This window comes from Sus scrofa, chromosome 1 (assembly GCF_054392235.1).
Source record: "Sus scrofa isolate SSC_HxYL_T2T_F1_AM1 chromosome 1, Sscrofa_HxYL_maternal_Yorkshire_Landrace_v2.0, whole genome shotgun sequence".
Lineage (NCBI taxonomy): Eukaryota > Metazoa > Chordata > Mammalia > Artiodactyla > Suidae > Sus > Sus scrofa.
Genome location: NC_139383.1, coordinates 33,610,407 through 33,630,519, shown reverse-complemented (window position 1 = coordinate 33,630,519; position 20,113 = coordinate 33,610,407). Strand labels below are relative to the sequence as shown.

The window sequence follows — 20,113 nt, the reverse complement described above, 5'->3', positions numbered from 1 at the left end:
TCCCACTTTATTAACTACATTATTCAGTTTTAATCTGATTCAACTCGAGTCGTAAGAACATAGTATCAATTTCCACGTTCCTAAATCTTTCAAAATAAATAACCCATTTATAGAAGTGCATACTCCCTCACGGAAGACAGGCACATGTTTAGGAGCTGAGGAAAGACATAGTAGGGCACACAGAGCCCCCAGGTACCCTCAGAAGTACACTGGACTAGAGTATGACAAAACTAAAGGCAGCCAAAACACATCCCTTTTGCAACTCAATTCACAAAGACGCTAAGAGGCAACAAAGAAGAGTCATCTTTGACTTGAAGATTTTATTTAAATTTGAAAAGTGTATTTCGAAACCTATTGCTGGGAGCTCAGAACACACTCTCCCATAGCAACAATGCTACAAATCTACGGTGTTTTGAGTTTTCCAGCTACTTGAGAAGAACTTAGTTAATCCAGAAAAGGGCATGACTGGAGAACTGACAGCTCTAAGCAATTCAATTATCAGGTATGGGATTCCCTCCTCCCCTTCGTGGAAAATAGCTTTTGCATTACTCACCGACATGTGCCTCCCCCTTCCCTCCAGTTCACCATCTCCTTCCTTCCTCCAGCGCCATCTACTCCCACCAAAAGAGTCCCCAGTATCTTAGAGGTGGAAGCCAAAGAGCCTGCTCTAGAGAGCCTTTCCCAAGCAGGAGTTTATAGTAACCTGAAAGGCAGGTAGGTACAGGAGAGATCTGAGAACTGGCTATGGGGACAGTTTCCTAGCCTAGGGCTCAGTGCACAGCAGGCATTTAAAATAAATGTACTGGAGTTCCCATTGTGGCTCATGCGTAAAGAATGTGACTAGTATCCACGAGGACGCGGGTTCGATCCCTGGCCTTGCTCAGTGAGTGAAAGATCCGGCGGTGCCCTGAGCTTTGACATTCAGATTTGGTGTTGCTGAGCCTGCAGTGCAGGCCAGCAGCTACAGTTCCCATTTGACTCCAGCTTGGGAACTTCCATATGCCATGGATGCAGCCCTAAAGAGACAAAAACATTTAAAAAATATTTTTTTAAAAAATAAATGCATTATGTATAACACAGATAAAGAGAAAAATCAACAGTGTAGTCTTCAAAAGTGTGCACTAAATGGGAAAGGGGTTGGGGCTCTGCAGGAATTGGGTGGGTGAACAGGCCCAGCCAGATCTGGGCAGTGGATATTAGATCATCAGCTTAGCTCTGCTCCATGAAACATCACTTCTTGGTTCTAAGATCAACAGTTGTTCAGAAAGTACACAAATATATTTGGGGGGAGGGAGGTATACAAATTATTCTGTCTTCAAATACTTTAGTTATGATGATATACTAGTATTTTTACCTACAAGTATTCAAATAACCTAAAGTCAATTTGGTCTTCAAGGAACATGAGCAAATAACTTTTCCTGACTCTGCATGAGATGATTTTCCATCTTATTAAAAGTTACAAATTATTTAGAAATTATATCCATCCAAACTACAAAAACTGATTTAAAAAGTCAACTGGGTCTAACAAGGGTTCAATACTTTTAAGCCCCCCTTTTTAAAATTAATTAATTAATTTACTGACCACAGCACACAAGGGTTTGATGCGGGAATCTCAGTTCCCAGACCAGGGACTAAACTCAGGCTGCAGTGGTGAAAGTGCCAAATTCTGCCCACTAGACCACCAGGGAACTCCCCTTAAGTCCTTTTTAAGAGACATTTTTGGTATTCTTAGTAGTTATTAAAATTAATGTAATCTGACATATTGTTACAAATATCATAAACTTCTACATATATTATATTTCAAATTAAGAAGTTCCACCGTACACAAATTAAAGCAAACACTCTTTTGCCACACCACTTATAAATCAATTTCAAAATGTTGGCAGTATTTCCAAATTAATTCACCCAACAGGTAACCATTTTTGACTCTCCTGCATCAAAGAAAATCATTGTGCTCTATGTCAAGCACTTTTTTTTTTTTTTGTCATGTCTACAAGTGGAAGCTCCCAGGCCAGGGATCAAACCTGTGCCAAAGCAGTGACAATGCTAGATCCTTAACCCACTGAGCTACCAGGGAACTCCTCATAATAACTCTTGAGTTAGGTATTACTATGGCCAGTCTGCAGAAGGAAAAGAAAAAAACTGAGGCTCTATGACATTAAATAATTTCTCCAAGGTCATACAACTATTAAATGACAGAACCAGGACTCTGACCCAGCCAATCTGGTTCCAAAGTGCCTGTGTAATCACTACACCCTATTCCCTTTCACACGCACTCACTCATTCTTTCATTCAAACTTTTATTACCTGTCTAGTCAAGCACTTGGCTACTAAATCTAGGTAGAGACAAGGGAAGACCTACATCCTCAAAAAAATTACATTTTAATACACAGCAAAAAGAAGTGAACGGGAGTTCCCGTTGTGGCTCAGTGGTTAACGAATCCGACTAGGAACCATGAGGTTTCGGGTTCGATCCCTGGCCTTGCTCAGTGGGTTAAAGATACGGCGTGGCCATGAGTGGTGGTGTAGGTTGCAGACGCGGCTTGGGTCCCGCGTTGCTGTGGCTCTGGCATAGGCCGGCGGCTACAGCTCCAATTGGACCCCTAGCCTGGGAACCTCCATATGCCACGGGAGCAGCCCAAGAAATGGCAAAAAGACCAAAAAAAAAAAAAAAAGTAAGTGAAAATTAACCCATAAAGTTCAGTATGACAATTCTGGTTAACTGAAATGTCCAGGGGAAAGATACTGTGTTGCAAAGGATTTAGTAATTAATATTCCTCATGTGCATGTTTTTTGAATGCTCTCAAAAGCTACACAGTTGATCTGTATAATAAACCTTGCAAAGCACACAGAGCATTACTACATTCATTTCATACATGAGGAATCACATAAAGTTCTAAACAGCTTAGCAAAGATGCCACACCCCCTAACAGGGAATCTGCCCGTGGGCAGAATCTACTTCTTTATTTATTTTTCTTTTTAGGGCTGCACCTGTGGCATATAAAAGTTCCCAGGCTAGGGGTGGAATTGGAGCTGCAGCTGCTGGCCTACACTACAGCAATGGCAACACCAGATCTGGGCCACAACTGTGACCTACGCTGCACCTTGTGGCAACACCAGATCCTTAACTCACTGAGCAAGGCCAGGGATCAAACCTGCATCCTTATGGACACTATGATGGATCCTTAACTGGTTAAGCCACAACAGGAACTTCCTGTTTCTTTAAAAAGACCCCAAATGGTCAAATCATAAGCTGCCTAGGACAGCTCACAGGCAAACCCAACCCCCCTCTCAAAAATTTGAAACCAGTGGGTTTGCTCTGAGATGTAAGATGACAGAGGGCAACAAGGCTGGGATATCCATTAAGCGCCAAGCTCAAGCTTGAAAAGATGAGATTATAAAGCCAGTGGACAGAAAAGAGAGTCTCAAAAAATTAAGTAACATGCCATGTGATCAGTCCTGAGGGAAGATAGGGACATAGTCTTTTCCTTATGACCCAGATGCTGCAATAAGTCTCTTTTTCCCTAAAGACGCAAGTGTCCTTTGCAAAAGCAACTACTTATTGTGTAAAGGAGGCGATGTTTTCACAAATTTTTTCCAACACAAAAATTCAGACACTTAGTGAACCTCAGTAAAGACTCCACCTGTAGTAACTGGCCACACAGACCTCCAGGGTTTCTGCTTGCTTCTTGGAAAAAAAAAAAAAAAAAAAAAAAAAAAGCTAAAGTTGGCCGGCTCACAGCAACAAAAACAGAAGTTACAAGAACGTGTCTTCAGAATTATCTAGGTATCACCCCTTCTGCTTCCTCTGCCCTAATCCATCCCCAACAACTTACTTTTCCTTTACGGCTCTGTGCTGCTCAAATAAGGAGACTTTTCAGTTTCTACCAGCTCTTATCAAATGTAAACAAAATCATTAAAAAAATCAATACTGACTAAAACTCTGACAACACACTGTTTCATCCCAGAGCATTTGTATGAAATGCAAGGTTTGGGTCAGGACAGAAGTGTCTCACCTACAGGAGACAGTTCAGGAAAGGACTGGTGTCCCATCTACCTTAGCACACCTTCTTCCCCCAAGCCCAGCATGGAGACAGGCTGCTCATCTCGCCCACCCCACCCTCCACCCTCCACCCCCACCCTAGCAACAGCCTGAAGGCCTCCAGCTTCTGCTGTTCCAAGCTCTCTCTCACAGGGACATCACTAGGGTGACAAGGAGAGGACCTCTGAGCAGAGTTCCAATCAAGAAAATGTAGGCGAGAAAGGTGCAAGGCCCACAGGTGCAGCCTTGGCTTCTAGGATGCTGGGTTCTGTTTCTAACCAGTGAACAATACTCAGGTGCGCAGGTAACGAGGAATTTTAAACCAAGAGAAAAAAAGTAATTCACTCTGGTCAGCCAATTATTAAAACCTCTTGAGGCCAAACTGCCATACAATCCAGAAGCCATCACATTCATTGTTAAATGCATCAATTTAGGGGGAGTTTGTTTTGCTACAATGCTCTCAAAAACATTCCAAGTACTAAGAACTTAAACACAAGAAAAGCAACCAGAAACCTTCCAATAAGCACTAGCCCCACTTAGAAAAGAGAGACAAGAGTGGACAGTGAAAGACACAAGGGTGCCATGGAAGATAAGAAAAGTTTTCAGCACTTTATTATTATTTTATTGATGGAGTAGGGTTCTTAAAATTTATAAATCCTTATATTTGAAAAGCATAGGAGTTCTCGTGTGGTAGAGTGGGTTAAGGAGCCAGCATGGTCACTGGAGCAGCTCAGGTCGCTGCTATGGTGCAGGTTCGATCCCTGGCCTGGGAAATTCCACATGCTGTCGGTGTGGCAAAGAAAGAAAGGAAAGAAAGACAGAAGGAAAGAAGTAAGGACCGAAAGAAGGAAACAAGCAAGCAAGCATATATCCAATCTAAGTTCCACGAAAAGAACTTTAAAGAGGCCCACAAAAATTGTAGGCCTCACAGATGAAGGCAGTTAAAAGGCAAATATCACATAAAACTCTAAATAAAGGTAAGACTTGCCCAGTTAGAACACTTGGGTGTGTCTTTGAACAATTCAAGAGAAAATTTACGCATAAGGCTTCTAAACGACACATGTAATGAAAATCGTTTTTAGAAAACACTCCTGTGCCATGAAATGGACAACTAGATTAATCCAGAAAACAATTATCCATATGGACAGCTTAGAAATGCAGTTGGTCACTAACTGCTGCAAGATTCGAATGAGCAATCATGCCTTAAACACCAAGGGTACGAAAAAGAAAAAGAAAACCGTTGCTTCACTCATCACTTAACTGCATTATAAAAGCTCTTTACTAGCCCTTCCTTCACCCAAAACAGATACAGTTTCAGATAACACACAAATTCAGAAGGAAAGCACTCTATTCACCCTAGGTCTTTTAAAATGCTGTAAATTCATGTAAAAAAAAAAACCTCTGGCCTCATCAAGAAAGACATCAGAGGATGACAGCCCTCTTCCATGTGGCACACTGGGCTGCAGTAGTTTTTAAAGGAGAAGGAGGGAAGCGTGGAGGCAGCAATTAGTCCAGTTGCCAAAAGAGGACCCACCCACATTCCAACTGGCCATAAAAGTCAATGTTTGCAGACCTCAGCGTGGCCCATCGAAGCCCCAAGGCAGGCCTGTGGTAAGTGGCCGTCACTCAGTTTAAATTGTAAATGTTGCTCTGGATCAAAAGGACATGGCCAAGGTCTTTTAAACTTCCATCGCCTAAACTTTCCCAGGATGGTTAACTTTCAGTTATGCCATCTGTAGTTAAGCATATGGATCATGCCCAGGTTTCCGAACAACATGAAAATGAAAACGCTTTTGTGAAAAGCTTGAAAATGCTTTGTGAAAGGTGCCACAAAACTCAGTATTCTTCCCTTTTCTGTATCAAGTGTTTTCTGTATCAAGTCTTTCTCAAAAAAGAGACCTGCCGGAGTTCCCGTCGTGGCACAGTGGTTAATGAATCCGACTAGAAACCATGAGGTTGCGGGTTCGATCCCTGGCCTCGCTCAGTGGGTTAAGGATCGGTGTTATCGTGAGCTGTGGTGTAGGTTGCAGACGTGGCTCGGATCCGGTGTTGCTGTGGCTCTGGTGTAGGCCGGCAGCTACAGCTCCGATTCGACCCCTAGCCTGGGAACCTCTATATGCCGTGGGAGCGGCCCAAGAAATGGCAAAAAGACAAAAAAAAAAAAAGAAAGAGACCTGGCTACAAACCAGGCACTATTCTAAAGGGCTTTACATGGATCATTCCACTTAGTACTTCCAAAAAAGTGAAAATGAATATGAAGTTAAATTTATGGGTAGAAAGTTTAAATAATCCCTCCAAGGACACATGGCTGATAAGTGGGAGAATCAGGATATGAACCCAGGCAGGCTGACCCCCCCAAGTCCAGAGCTTCAGGGTTTATGTCACCATAACCTAGTGCCTCTTGGTTCTCCTTGCCCAACACCAATGGCAAATGGGGTCAACACAACAAGGTCTTACATGATAAATGCCACACATTTATTTGCAGGAGACATAAAAATATCTTATACAATAAATAGAGTTAAAAGGCCCAATAAGAGGAGTTCCCTGGTGGCTAAGCAGGTTAAGGATGCCATGTTGTCACTGCTGTTGGTGCAGGTTTGATCCCTGGCCAGGGAACTTCTACATGTGGCCGCAGGCACAGTCAAAATAAAAAAAAAAAAAAAAACCCAAACTAAAAAACAAAAACAAAAAAGGTCCAATAGAAAAATATCATTTGACATTAATTTTTATCAAATATTAGCAAAAACCAATAGAAAGCAAACAGAATAGTTTTTTTTTTTTTTTTTTAATGACAGGAAAGCCAAGGGAGAATAAGACTAAACAAGTATTCTTTGAAAAACTGCTTTGCAAAAGTAAACATTAAGAAATGCACTTGAAAATTAACAAGTAAACAAAGTCTTATAAATATAGCTCCTCATAAAAAGTGGTTTCCTCTGAAAACATTTGACTATGTCCATGTCAGTCAGAACAACTAGTGTTAGCATATTTCTTCAAATCCTAATGTTTTCAGAAAGAAATATAACAAAAAATTGAAAACAGAATTCTGTAAATATTTGAGAGGCTCTAACCAGGAGTAGGAAGAATTCCTTAATCAGGCATCCAATGAATGTGTCCTGATAAAGACGGATAATTGAATGGAATGGAGGGAATTTTAGACCAACAGATTACTTACAAAAGTATTAAATCCTTATTATCCCAGCTTTCTCAAAGACCAAAACAACAATAAAAAAGAACTAGGTAACTTAGAGCTAAAAATCAAACACTTTCTATAAATACCCTAAATCACATACACAACCCTTTATACTTTTCAAATGTCATATACACAAGTTCATCTTCCTGAATATTTAAGTAGTTCATCAAAGTGCATATTATTGGAGTTCTCATCGTGGCTCGGTGGTTAACAACCCGACTAGTACCTATGAGGACCTGGGTTCGATCCCTGGCCTTGCTCGGTGGGTTGAGGATCCAGTGTTGCCATGAGCCGTGGTGTAGGTCACAGATGCAGCTCGATTCCAGCGTTGTTGTGGCTGTGGCTGGCAGCTTCAGCTCCAATTCTACCCCTAGCCTAGGAACCCATGAGGCCCCCCAAAAAAAGACAAAAAATAACAATGTTTTTTAAAGTGCATATTATTTAGAAGAGACAAAGTCTTTCAATAAGCCAAATTAGACTTCCGTGGTCCCTTCAACAACTGCTAAATAGGTTGATGGGAACATAGAGTCTAATTTTTGTCTCTTTTTAAGAGTTCTTTTGGTTTTGACTTTTGAAGAGCCTTTTGAAGTTAATATCCTCCATCAACACTGCACCTCAGAGCAGCTTTCCAACGCTCAAGGTACCAGTTGACCAACGCGGCCAGAGCCAAAGCTCTGTGCACATCCCCTCTCACCTTTAGGGAGGTCACTCCTGACCCCATTCCAGTCTCAAACCCCTCCTCCCTCCACCCATCCCCTTCCCATTCCAACTGAAATATCTCAACCCTTCCAGGCTAAAGAAGCTGCCTCCCAAAGAAACCCTAAGCTTATCTGAAAAATAATTTCAACCTTAAGGGTAAAAGCCAGGAAGGACTGCCCCTCCTCTCCCCTCCCAGCCTTTCCTGCTAGTCCTCAAACCATGACTCCCAGCTTTCCAGCTTAGGATTCTAATTCAGTGGTGGGAATTTGGGGCCAGAATGGGCAGGCAATATGGCAGCCAGTGGGAGAGGCACTTGGGAACAGACCTGGTGCTGCAGCCCCATGAAGGGGGCTCCCTATGTGAGTAGGCCACCTTGCCTGCCACCTTGGTATCTCTGGATTCTGCTCTAGTCTAGATTGAGGATGATTAGTTCCTCTCTTTTGTTCCTTCAACCCACTCAAGTATAGGCCACCCACAACATGCTGCAAAACTGCAAACATTACCGGAAGTCTCCAGACCTTGATGTGCAGCCCCAGGCAAAACCCTAGAATAGCAGACCTTGCAATGGCCTAATCCCTGGAGTCTGAGATCTCAAGGGAAAAAATGAGAGGTCAGGACTCAAGGTCCCTTAGGTTCTTTTCACTCTAAACAATCAAGATCTAAAATTCAGCTTGGATCCCCAGGCCATCCCAGAGTAAAGTCTTTGGAGAATGTGCTAAGTTTGCACAATTCTGGCACTTCTGTCTTGGGGAGCCCAAACTATGGACAGGAAGCAACTGGCATTGCGGTCTGCTTACTGCTGAAAGATTACTCTCCAGTTAGTGTTCTCCAGAAAAATGGAGGAGAAGACTCTATGACCTCTCACAGAAAATACTTAACATGACAGAAAATACAATGACAACACATCCAAAGTACAAGCAGCAAATCCCTTTTATCTTTGATAATGAGTTAATAAAATGGAATACATATGGTGGTTGCTATGTGAGGAAAACACTCTGGTCAGCCTGGGAACCTAAAGAGCATTACAGCCATTTCTTTGACTTGTATTTCCCTCCCCCACATCTGGGGATTTTAAAACAAATGAAAGAAGGCATTATTCCAGCTTAAGGCATAAGCATAAGTCACAGAAGAACAAAGAAGGTTTTATTATCACATTAAACATCAAGGAGGAAATGTGCTTACTGATAACTAATTTAGTGTTCAACCCTATTAGGTGAGCATTTGCTCTTTGCAAGCTTCTAGGCCAATATTTACAATTTATATCTAAGACAAGGGTAAAAATGTTTGGCTAGTGAGAAGGTCATTAAGGAAAGGAAGGAGAAGGAAAAAAAAAAAAAAAAAACCTTGGAAAAACAGAACAAAGTACAGAGAGAAAGGCACTCTTTGCACCTCAGTGGTCTATAGAACATTCGCCTTCTCTGCCTATAAAGTGATTTAACATTAACCACAGGTCACTCTGGCAGCAGAGTCCTGCTTCCTGACAAAACATTTCTGCAAGCTCCCCCCACCAACAAAAAAATCCACATACACCAAAGAACTGACAAACATATTGCCACAGGCCAGTGTCTTGGGCTTTCTGCCTAAGAAGTTTGCTTTCTTTCAGTTAAGAAGGAGAAAAAAATACACACACTCTCTAACAACAACAGATTGTACACTGAACGGCCCCCTTGCCTGCTGGCACCCTTCCCAAGCAGCAGTTCCAGTGGCTGGGCCTTGAGCCCATTCAAGAATTCCAACTCATAGGAAGTGTTTCAAATACAGCTATTTGATCTTCCAGCATTTGCAAAGGCACCTGCTGAGCAAGAAGCCTGACAGCCATCGCCCCAGTTCCTTCTTATCCTATCGTTAGCACCAGTCAGGGTAGGGGTGGTTTCAGACTAGGTGAGATGCAAAGTACAGAAAACCCCACCCCAGTCTTACTGCTGCTGCACGAGGTTAGCTGCGACCTGAGACTTGCGGATGTCGACTCCTCTCTACACACCAACTTCCCTGTCACTTTCTTCCCGGAGCAGGTAAGAGGGTTTTGTTTTGCTCTCCGGCTTACCTCGCGGCGGCTTCCTCCCCTCCCTTGCCATGGCTGCCCCCCACGGCCTGGTCCTTGCCGCTGGGGTGGTAGGCAGTGAGCACAACCCCCTGAGAACTGGACAGCCAGCTCATGGTGAGAGAAGGGGCATAATTTCTGCGATCCTGACACAGAGAAGGGGAATGAAGTTCCTGGCTCGCCAACAACTCCGCTCATTAGCATCAGCCGGCTCCTCCCCCGCAAGGCCAGCGATTCACACGGGAGGGGCGGGGCCTCCCCAGCGCCTGGCTCTCCAATGGGGAGACCGGTGACTCAGAGCAGTGTCCCAGCCCAGGACAATCCCAGCCAGAGTGCGTCAGTTGGGGGGGGGGGGGGCGTGGGGGGGGGTCCTTGCTGCCCCGACCCCGAGTTGTTATGATCTGGTTAAATTGCCAGGTTGCAGCCACCTCTCATCACTGTAGGCACGAGTCGTCTCGATTAGGAAACAATGAATTACAGCAGAGCCTTTTTTTCCCCTTCTAAATTCCTGTTTCCATCTGATAATTTCTGCTACCTTCATGTAACACTTGAATAAGGACTTTTCTTGACCCCTTCAGAGCTGTGATTAAAATGAACCGTAGCAACACCCAACGAACCTGCAAGGCAAAACTGTGCGATTCAGGTAACAAGAAAGGCTACTTCTTGCGTTAAAAATGACCTCATAAAAATGATGGGTACTTGGAATGTCATTTTCATTCACATAAGAGCCAATGCCAGAGTTCCCGCTGTGGCGCAGTGGTTAACGAATCCGACTAAGAACCATGAGGTTGCGGGTTCGGTCCCTGGCCTTGCTCAGTGGGTTAAGGAGCCAGCGATGCAATGAGCTGTGGTGTAGGTTGCAGACGCAGCTCGGATCTCGCGTTGCTGTGGCTATGGCTATGCTATGGCTGGCAGCTACAGCTCTGATTAGACCCCTAGCCTGGGAACCTCCATATGCTGTGGGAGCAGCCCAAGAAATGACAAAAAGATCAAAAAAAAAAAAAAACCAATGCCATGTTTTGGTTTTTTCAGGTTTTTTTCCTTTGCTTTTTAGAGCCATACCTGCAGTACATGGAAGCTCTCAGGCTAGGGGTCTAATCTAAGCCAGAGCTCACCACAATGTGGATCCTTAACCTACTGAAAGAGACCAGGTATCAAACTGTACCTTCATGGATACTGGTCTGGTTCATAGCCCGCTGAAGCACAAAGCGAACTCCCTTACCTTCTGCTTTTAACAAAATACCCTTCAGAAACTCCTGCTGTGGCACAATAGTATCTACGGCCTCTTGGGAGCCCTGGGATGTGGGGTCCATCCCTTGCCCAGCACAGTGGGTTAGGGATCCTGCATTGCTGCAGCTGTGGCTTAGGTCACAACTGTGGCTCTGATCTGAGTTCCATATGCAGCGGGGCCAAAAATGACCAAAAAAAAAAAAAAAAAAAAAGGAGTTTCTGATGTGGGTTCAACCTCTGGCCTCGCTCAGTGGACCCCTGGCCTGGGAATTTCCATATGCTGCAGGGGCCGGGGGGTGAGGGGGAGGTTTAAAAAAAGACACCCCCCACCCCAAAAAAGTACTTACTATTTGTTGAGGGCATACTCTATGCCAGGCTTGTCTCTGTGACGGGTGTTTTACATGTATTCTCATTCAATTCAGTTGAATTCTTTTTTCCCCTGTCCACCCTTCTCTCCCTCTCCTTTCCTTTCTTCTATCCCTCCCTCCCTATCTCTCTCTCACATGCACACACCCCCCCTTACAACATAGAAGTTGTAGGCCTGCAGGAAAGTGAGGCTGAGGGGCAGATTAAGTAACTTGTCTAAGATAACACAATTGTTCTGTGCCAGAAGCTAGAATCAAACAGAATTCTAGGCTAAATTCCATTCTTTTTATCCACCATGCTGTTCCTTGTCCAGTAGGTAAGGAAATAAAGTGCAAAAGTTATGCACTTTCTTTAATATGTCTAATAGCCTGAATTGAAGTGGTTTTTGCTGGTGGCAGTTTTTATGATCTATACCATCTTCCTCATAAATAAGTTTATTTATGTATTTATTTTTGCTTTTTAGGGCCACAACCCTGGGACATGCAAGTTCCCAGGCTAGGGGTGGAATTGGAGCTACAGCTTCGGGCCTACACCACCAGCCACGGCATCACTGGATCCGAGCCATGACTGCAACCTACACAACAGCCCATGGCAACGCCAGATCTTTAACCCACTGAGTGAGGCCAAGGATTGAACCCGCAACCTCATGGTTCCTAGTCGGATTTGTTAACCACTGAGCCACGACAGGAACTCCATACATACACTCTATCTTTTAAAAACCCTCTTCTTCTCTGTTTTCCTCTCCATCACTCCGGCCTTTACCTTACTTCCCTAGATCTCCTTTTTATCTTCTTTATTTTTCTATTTTTCCCTTCTTCCTTTGCTACATCCTCAGTCTGTCAGGGTCATACAGGCCTATGGACAGCCATGAGTGCTGCCAGCTCTCATAATTTATGATAATGGGAGATTCTGTCCAGTTTTAACAGAAATATCTTTGCCCAATTATACTCTCTCCACTTGTTTAATCATAAGTGACAACATGCAAAATGAAATAGATTTTACTAGCACACAATAACATTTGGGTTCATGGTAGCCATGCTTTTTAATTTTTTGTGAGGCATAAAATCAAATGTGGTACACACTGATTTACATAGCATGTTATATAAAATTTGAATCCTGCCAATTTAGCATTCAGGTACATGGAAATCCTCTGGGCTCCTCCTTTCCTCCTAATAAGCTCTGTGTTTACTGGCCTACGAATGTTGCCTGTCACAGGGAGACAGCTGGTAGGCTTGTGCCCTGGGTCTACTTAGCCTCAAAAAATAGGCTCAAGTAGGTGTTCCCATTGTGGCACAGCAGAACCAAATCCAACTGGTAACCATGAGGTTGCGGGTTCAATCCCTGGCCTCGCTCAGTGGGTTAAGGATCCAGTGTTGCCATGAGCTGTGGTGTAAGTTGCAGATGTGACTCAGATCCTGCATTGCTATGGCTGTGGCAGCTATAGCTCAGATTCAACCCCTAGCCTGGGAACTTCCATATCCCACGGGTGCAGCTGTAAAAAGCCAAAAACAAAACAAAACAAAAGGCTCAAGTAGATGAAAAACAGTTCTCAGAATTTTCTTATAATCATCACAGAAACAAACCTTACCACCAACATACTCTCTTGAAAGGCTATTCCTGTTTTACCCCTAAAGCCCGACCAAGAGTTAGCTAATCCATCCCTCATACCACATCCTTCTTCCTCATAGGCATTTTATGGAAAAAAAAAAAAAAAAAGTATTATTTTTACTCTCTTCTGCAATGACTTTAAATGTCCTTGAAGAGGTTCATATTCCAAGCTCTTGACTGCATGCCAAACACCTTCCTGTTATGAAACATCTCACGAAGTAATTAACAACATCAAGACAGTTTATTCATTCATTTCATTCATTCCCTTCAAATGGGATGTACTAAATGACACAGGAAGGAAAAAGGAAGCTGTCATTTATATACGCAAATCAGTTATAAACAGGGTGGATATAGTATTGCAATCTCAAATAATTTGGCGACCACGTTCAGAAATAATGGGAAAAAATAATTCTGAGGTTCATTGCTAGTGAATGGTTTATTAACTGGTTTTCATATTTCAATTTAGGAGCCTACGTAGTAGTGTGGAATTGTATTTGCAGGGTATCAAAACGACAACAGAACCAACATCATTTGTCACATTTTTTCCCTCGAGGTGTGTCTGTCGCTTTAATGGAATTAACTGAGGAGAATGTGTATATTCAAACAAACTCGCTAACATGATTGGAAGCCTGTATCAGGACACAGGGCAATGTGAAAACCGACCTTCCAACTGGCAAAGTTAAACTCAATTTACAGTAACATAACAAGGAGTTCCTGTCTTGGCTCAGAGGAAACGAATCTGACTAGCATCCATGAGGATGCAGGTTTGATCCCTGGCCTTGTTCAGTGGGTTAAGCATCCAGTGTTGCTGTGAGCTGTAGTGTAGGCCAGAGGCAACAGCTCCAACTCGACCCCTAGCCTGGGAACTTCCATATGCCTCAGGTGCAGTCCTAAAATGACAAAAAAAAAAAAAAAAAAAAAAAAACCCACAACCAATAACAAGAACTTGAATAACTGAATCATCAACGGTGAAGTTACAGTTTACATAGGTGACAAAGCCTAGATTCATATAGCAGCATTAACTAACGAAGAGGGAGTGTTCTAATATTTCCCACCTGATGTTTTATCAAGCTTTCATATGAGTAATTCTGGGAGTTTGCCAGTAAGCCCATGCTGTCCTGAGGAGCTGTGACTGAAAACTACTCCGTACACAGAATTTAAACCTACTTCCTTGGAAATTCCCTTCATTATTACTAATTCCATCTCTGGAGCAACAAGGAAAAAGCCTTTTCCTTCTCTCTGGACAGCTCTACACATTTCTGCATCATTTCCAAAGTTTATTTTCTTAACTATTCCTCCAGGAACAACAACATACTAGCCATGCCTGGAATGATTTCTAACTGCTCTTGCCAGAGGCTAATTTAGGCTTCTTGGCAAACATCTGGAAAAGACCTTATAGTTAAAAGCTTACTACCAATCAGTAACAATACCCAAAGTTTGAGTGTGTGCTCTTTGCTAGACCTGGCCCATGTAGTCTCATGTAATTGTCACCACAAACTCAGAGGTAAGGGTTAGAATTCTGCCCACTTTAGAGATGAAGAATGTGAGGTCATCCCACCTAGGAGGTGGCAGAACCACGACTTGTCAACCTAGGTTTATAGAACCATTGAGCCTGAGCTCTTAAACATTATAAAGGTTACGGCTGTCCTGGAACTGACTCTTTTATGAAAAAGCCTACATGAATAATTAATGAGGTAAAATAATCTATGGCGAATCTAAAGTGTTTCACCAAATGGAATATTGATGTAAGCGCAATTCTGTGGAGGCCAACGGTCAGGAACAATCACATTCGTTTTTTTCCTGGTACTTTGAAACTTTTTTTTATGTGAAATTAGTAGTGGGGTGTGGCACAGTCTACACACTTGGGTAAAATGGCATCATCGTTATGCCATCATACCTCAAATTGTTTGTTTGTTTGCTCTTTTAGGGCTGCATCCACAGTAGCCGCCAGCCTACGCCACAGCCACAGCAATGCCAGATCCTTAAACCACTGAGTGAGGCCAGGGATTGAACCTGCATCCTCATGGATCCTAGTTGGGCTCATTAACTGCTGAGCCATGAAGGGAACTCCCCTAAAATTGTTCCCACTGATGGAAATGAAAGAAAAGTCCTCTGGCCATTATGATTGCAAACATTCCTTTTCTTTCTCTCTTTTTTTTTTTTTTGGCCATACCTGCAACATGTGGAAGTTCCTGGGTGAGGGACTGAACCTGCATCACAGCAGTGACAATGCTGGATCTTTAACAACTAGGCCACCAGAGAACTCCTAAACATCACTTTCCCTTTTTTTTTCCCTTAAATTTTTAATTTTTTTAAATTAATTTTTTAAATTAATTTTTTAATGGCCGCCATCTGCAGCCTGTGGAAGTTCCTGAGCCAGGGGATAGAACCTACAACTTCACAATGACCTGAGCTGCTACAGTGGATTCTTAACCCACTGCACCATGGCTCCAACTCCCCTTTTTCTTTTCATTAATTTTTTTTTTTTAAATATCAAGCAAAGGCAGATCTAGGTTTTTGGACCCTAAAGCTTAGAATTTCTTAAACACTGGGTTTTAGAAGGGGCTTCACAAGATTTTACCTTGATTTAGCTTCACGGCAAATCCACCTAATGTCAAAACTAGCCTAAACTGAACATCAGCCACAATAAGAAAAAGAAAGCCATGACCCTAAACTCTCATTTGGTTTTCTCTTCACTGCTGAATACAATGGGACCCGTGTTGCAAACACCTGGCATTTAGAAGAATCAAGTAAGGAAGAGTGAAGTGTATCTGGAAACAGGTACATTCTGGAAAGGCAGTATTTTGCTTATGAACAATGACTCATTTTATACCAATACAAAAGTCTTGTCCTGAGGTAGATTACAAAAGCATAATTTCACTGGGGGGAAAAAAAGGTCCTATTACTCAGTTTACAGACAAGACTTTTGTTTCCCCAAAAAAATATTGATTTATTTTACATTTAATGTCCCTGCAGAATCATCAAAATACTGTCTCTGTATAATTATGGGACAATATACTGACCTGATTGGGTATAATGAATTTGCTTTACTGGTTATAATTTACTTAATTCACTGGAAATTTATTCCTGTGAAAGAATAAATGTCATACGAAGTAAATAAATTATATCCAAAAATTTGTTATTTTTCTTTTGGAACCAGGGTTCACATGCCTCCAGAATTCTCAATATGCCTCCAGAAAAGATGAAGAACCATTGCTCTAGACATTACTGTAAAGGATTTTCACCTAAATGCCCTATACCTCACTCTGAGAAAGCTCTCCTCACATAATATCCTAGCCCCAAACTGTTCATGCTCCTGAAATACGCTCTTAAAATATCTAGAAGAGTTATTTGCCATCATCATTCTATTTAATAATTTGGCTAGCTGGCTGGAAACAAAGGCTCAAAGAACACAGCTATACCCATGAGGGTCTTGGCTTTCTGAAATTTTTTAAAAGACCCAAATCACAGGGTTGTGGTCATCCAAAGCTTATCCATACCTCCTCCAAACTACTTCTTTTATTAGAGCAGCTGCCAAGGAACAAAAGGTTAGGCAAAAGCTATCAGGCAGATGGTTACAAAGCCCAGACTCCAAGAGTGCAGGAAAATGCCACACGCTGCCACCAGAAGGTGGACTTTCCTGCAGTATAAACTGCTCAAGTTCAGAGACTGCCTCAACACACAGTCCCGGGCTCAATCAAAATGTCATTTACAGGAATTCCCATCTTGGCGCAGCACAAATGAATCTGGCTAGGAACCATGAGGTTGAGGGTTCGATCCCTGACCTCGCTCAGTAGGTTAAGGATCCGGCATTGCCATGAGCTGTGGTGTAGGTCGCAGACACGGCTCGGATCCTGCATTGCTGTGGCTGTGGCGTAGGCCGGTGGCTACAGCTCTGATTCAACCCCTAGCCTGGGAACCTCCATATGCCACAGGTATGGCCCTAAAAAGACAAAAAAGACAAAACAAATGTTATAAGAACTGATATCTGGTTCCGGCAAATCATTCCTGCTAAATAATATCTTTAACATTTCTCTTCCATCCCCCCACCCCCCCCAAAATCTATAAGATTCTCTATAATTCAAATAGTGAAAAAGAATTGAATTCCATTACATAAAGCAGAAAATTATATTATTTTCCATCATCAACCTGTCTTCCTGCTGACTGTATTTCATGTTTGTATTTTTCTTTAAAAGTGTGTAAGATATACATTTTTTCTTTCCCAATAATGAAATTATTTTTAATATTAGATATGTCACATTCCTGCAGGTAAGGATTCATAAGTAACATTAAATATAATAAAATTTCTTCCAGTTATTACCCTTCCAAGCATGTCACAATACATTTTATATATACATCCAATACTTTACAAACACTGTACACTAAATCTATTCATAAAGAACTGCTTTTATCACACATTGACACAACAGAAGAAAAGCAGAAAGAGAAGTACCTTGGTGTGACAAAGGTAGATTATTCTTTCAGTTTCCAAACACACATTATATCACATTGCCTTTCCCTCTTAAACAGAAGTGGCTTTAAAAAAATTTTTTTCCAGAAGGTGAATATAACCTTCCAAGTCTTTGAGTTTAAATCATACTCTGTGATGTTCTGGGAAATTGATATCACATGTAAGTTATCAAGAATTCAAATCAAGACAGCAGAGCCACATTTTTTGGTAAGAAAAATGAGACATGTACCTGAATTCTCTTACCGCCAGTCCGCCCCTTAAAGTACTACTTGCAAAGATCATCAAAATAAACTGTGGTGACCAAGTAAATACATCACTTGGAACAAATAAAGTGACAAAGACAGAGCCCTCTAGGACTTGATTTCTTTCAAGAGAGACAGCCACAGAGTCCATTATAAGCATTCATATATTAGAAGGAAACTTGATAGTCACCAGCAAACATTTAAACAGCCTTTTCCAAAGGTTTCAGACCACAGCAAACGTTCTACCACCTCGATGTGAACTAGAGGCACAAATGAGCCCAACAAAGACTTCTCAAATGTCCCAAGAGCAGACACTAGACACCACCAATGGTCTGCTGGGGTACTGGAGGAAGACTAGCAGGCCTGTCTCCAAAAAAAAAAAAAAAAAGTTCTCTAGCTGCCCATGGTTTCACTAAAGACACATGCAGTTACACTGCATAGCCACTGGCTCACTTCAAAGAGATAAACTAAGAGAGGTATTAATGAGTCAGCTACAACCCAGCCCCCAGCAGTTCATTTTCAATTAGGATGGACAAGTGTGTATGTATTTATAATATCAAGCATTGAGTAATAGTAAATGTAAAAATAAACAAAGAAATAAAGGAAAAGCATAACCCAAATGCTAAGGGAACAATGCCCAGGAGGTAAATAACTCCAAGATCTATTAAAGTTTCAAGGAAGAGGACAAAGTTAAAATGTGCATATGTAATTTTCCCCCAAGCTTTCTGCATTAAACATTATTGTGCAATCAAAGGAAATACTCTTAAACTCAGTTCAAATAATAACAACTCACTAGATATTGAATTAGGGTGGGTAGTGCCTGGCTTTTCACAAGGAGAGAGGACCAAAGAAGCAAAGGCCCAGGTTCAGGATGATTGCTTATACAAAGTCAAGGCGGGTTCACAGCCAAAGTGCTGTGAAAAATGCAAGTGGGCAAAGGGAGACAGGATAGAAGATTAAACGTAAAAATATGTAAGTTCATGCCAGATGTTTAAGGACTTTCAGCGCCTTGCAACTAGCTAGTCTACATTCCATAGGCAGTGGGGAGTAATCAAAGATTACAGAGTCAGCATCAAAATCAACTATACTATAAGAAAGAACATTATGGTAGCTGTAAATAGCATGGATAGGAGGAAAATGATGGAGACGAGAGATGCCCTAGGTCATGACAGCAGAGTTTGTTGGTTTGGGGGGTGCTGTAAGATGACACAGTGGCAGACCTGTCTGATCGTCTTCTCTCCCAAGCCATGCCACCGACAGCAGTGGCAGTGCACAGACCTGCAGGAACAGCATCTTTAGGAACTGGCAGACAGGTGTAAGTGGGAATGGAAGGGGTCCAAAATGACCCTATGGTTTCTAACCTAGATGAATGGAGACGAGACATTAGATATGAATGGTTTAAACAAAGTTGTTTGGAGGACAGCTCTGACATGTCCCCAGGGCAGGAAGGCCTCAGGAAATGTGTGGTTATGAAATACCTGGTAACAGCTGCTAGGTGAGGAAAATGTTGAAAACTTTTTCCGACTTCAAGTTTTAGGTCTCTAGCCATCTCTCCCCAAGAGAACTATCTGCCCAAAGGGTTTCTGTCTTGTGCCTGCCTCATAGACAAGTCACAGCACTTACCCATTTCTCAAGGATGCTTAACTTCCACAATGGGCGTGCGCTTAGAACACTTCAGCTTCCAAACTGCTTCAAACAATGGAAGTTTTCGATCAAGATTGAAGGATTTACACAAGTTCCTATTGTGGCAGTGGGTATGAACCCAACTAGTATCCATGAGGATGTGGGTTTGATCCCTGGACTCACTCAGTGGGTTAAGGATCCAGTGTTGCCCTGAGCTGTGTGCAGGTCACAGAATTAGCTCAGATCTCATGTTGCTGTGGCTGTGGTGTAGGGCAGCAGCTGAAGCTCTGATTCAACCCCTAGCCTGGGAACTTCCATATGCCACAGGTAAAGCCTTAAAAAAAAATAAAAAATAAAAATAAAAAAGGATTAAAAAGAAAGAGAAGAAAGATGGGAAAGGTGAATTTTCTGAGCAACTCTTAAGTTCCAGGTACTTGCTAGGCCCTCTGGAGTATTTTCTCCCAATCTACCATCTTATAGACAGAGGCACTAAAGCTTTAGGAGGCATCCAGGCATTTCCCCAGATCACAGAGCTAGCCCTTGGTAGAGTCTGGAAGCAGGCTAGGCTCACTCAGAAACCCAACTGCAATTTCAAACAGAA

General features: G+C 42.3%; 1 protein-coding gene across 5 annotated transcripts in view; it reads right to left on the bottom strand.

Annotated features, from left to right (window-relative positions):
* ARHGAP18 (Rho GTPase activating protein 18) overlaps positions 1–20,113 on the bottom strand; it is a 190,491-nt gene that overhangs the window by 124,626 nt on the left and 45,752 nt on the right. For 3 of the 5 annotated variants that reach the window (XR_014803749.1, XM_021088426.2, XM_021088427.2), the window contains exon 1: positions 9,976–10,138. The exons of the other annotated variants lie outside the window; for them this stretch is intronic. Coding sequence is in view for 2 of the 3 variants with exons in the window: in XM_021088426.2 (XP_020944085.1) it covers positions 9,976–10,088 (113 nt within the window). In the remaining variant the exon portion in view is untranslated. Of the gene's footprint in view, positions 1–9,975; positions 10,139–20,113 lie in introns of those variants that run through there. 5 annotated transcript variants of the gene reach the window in all.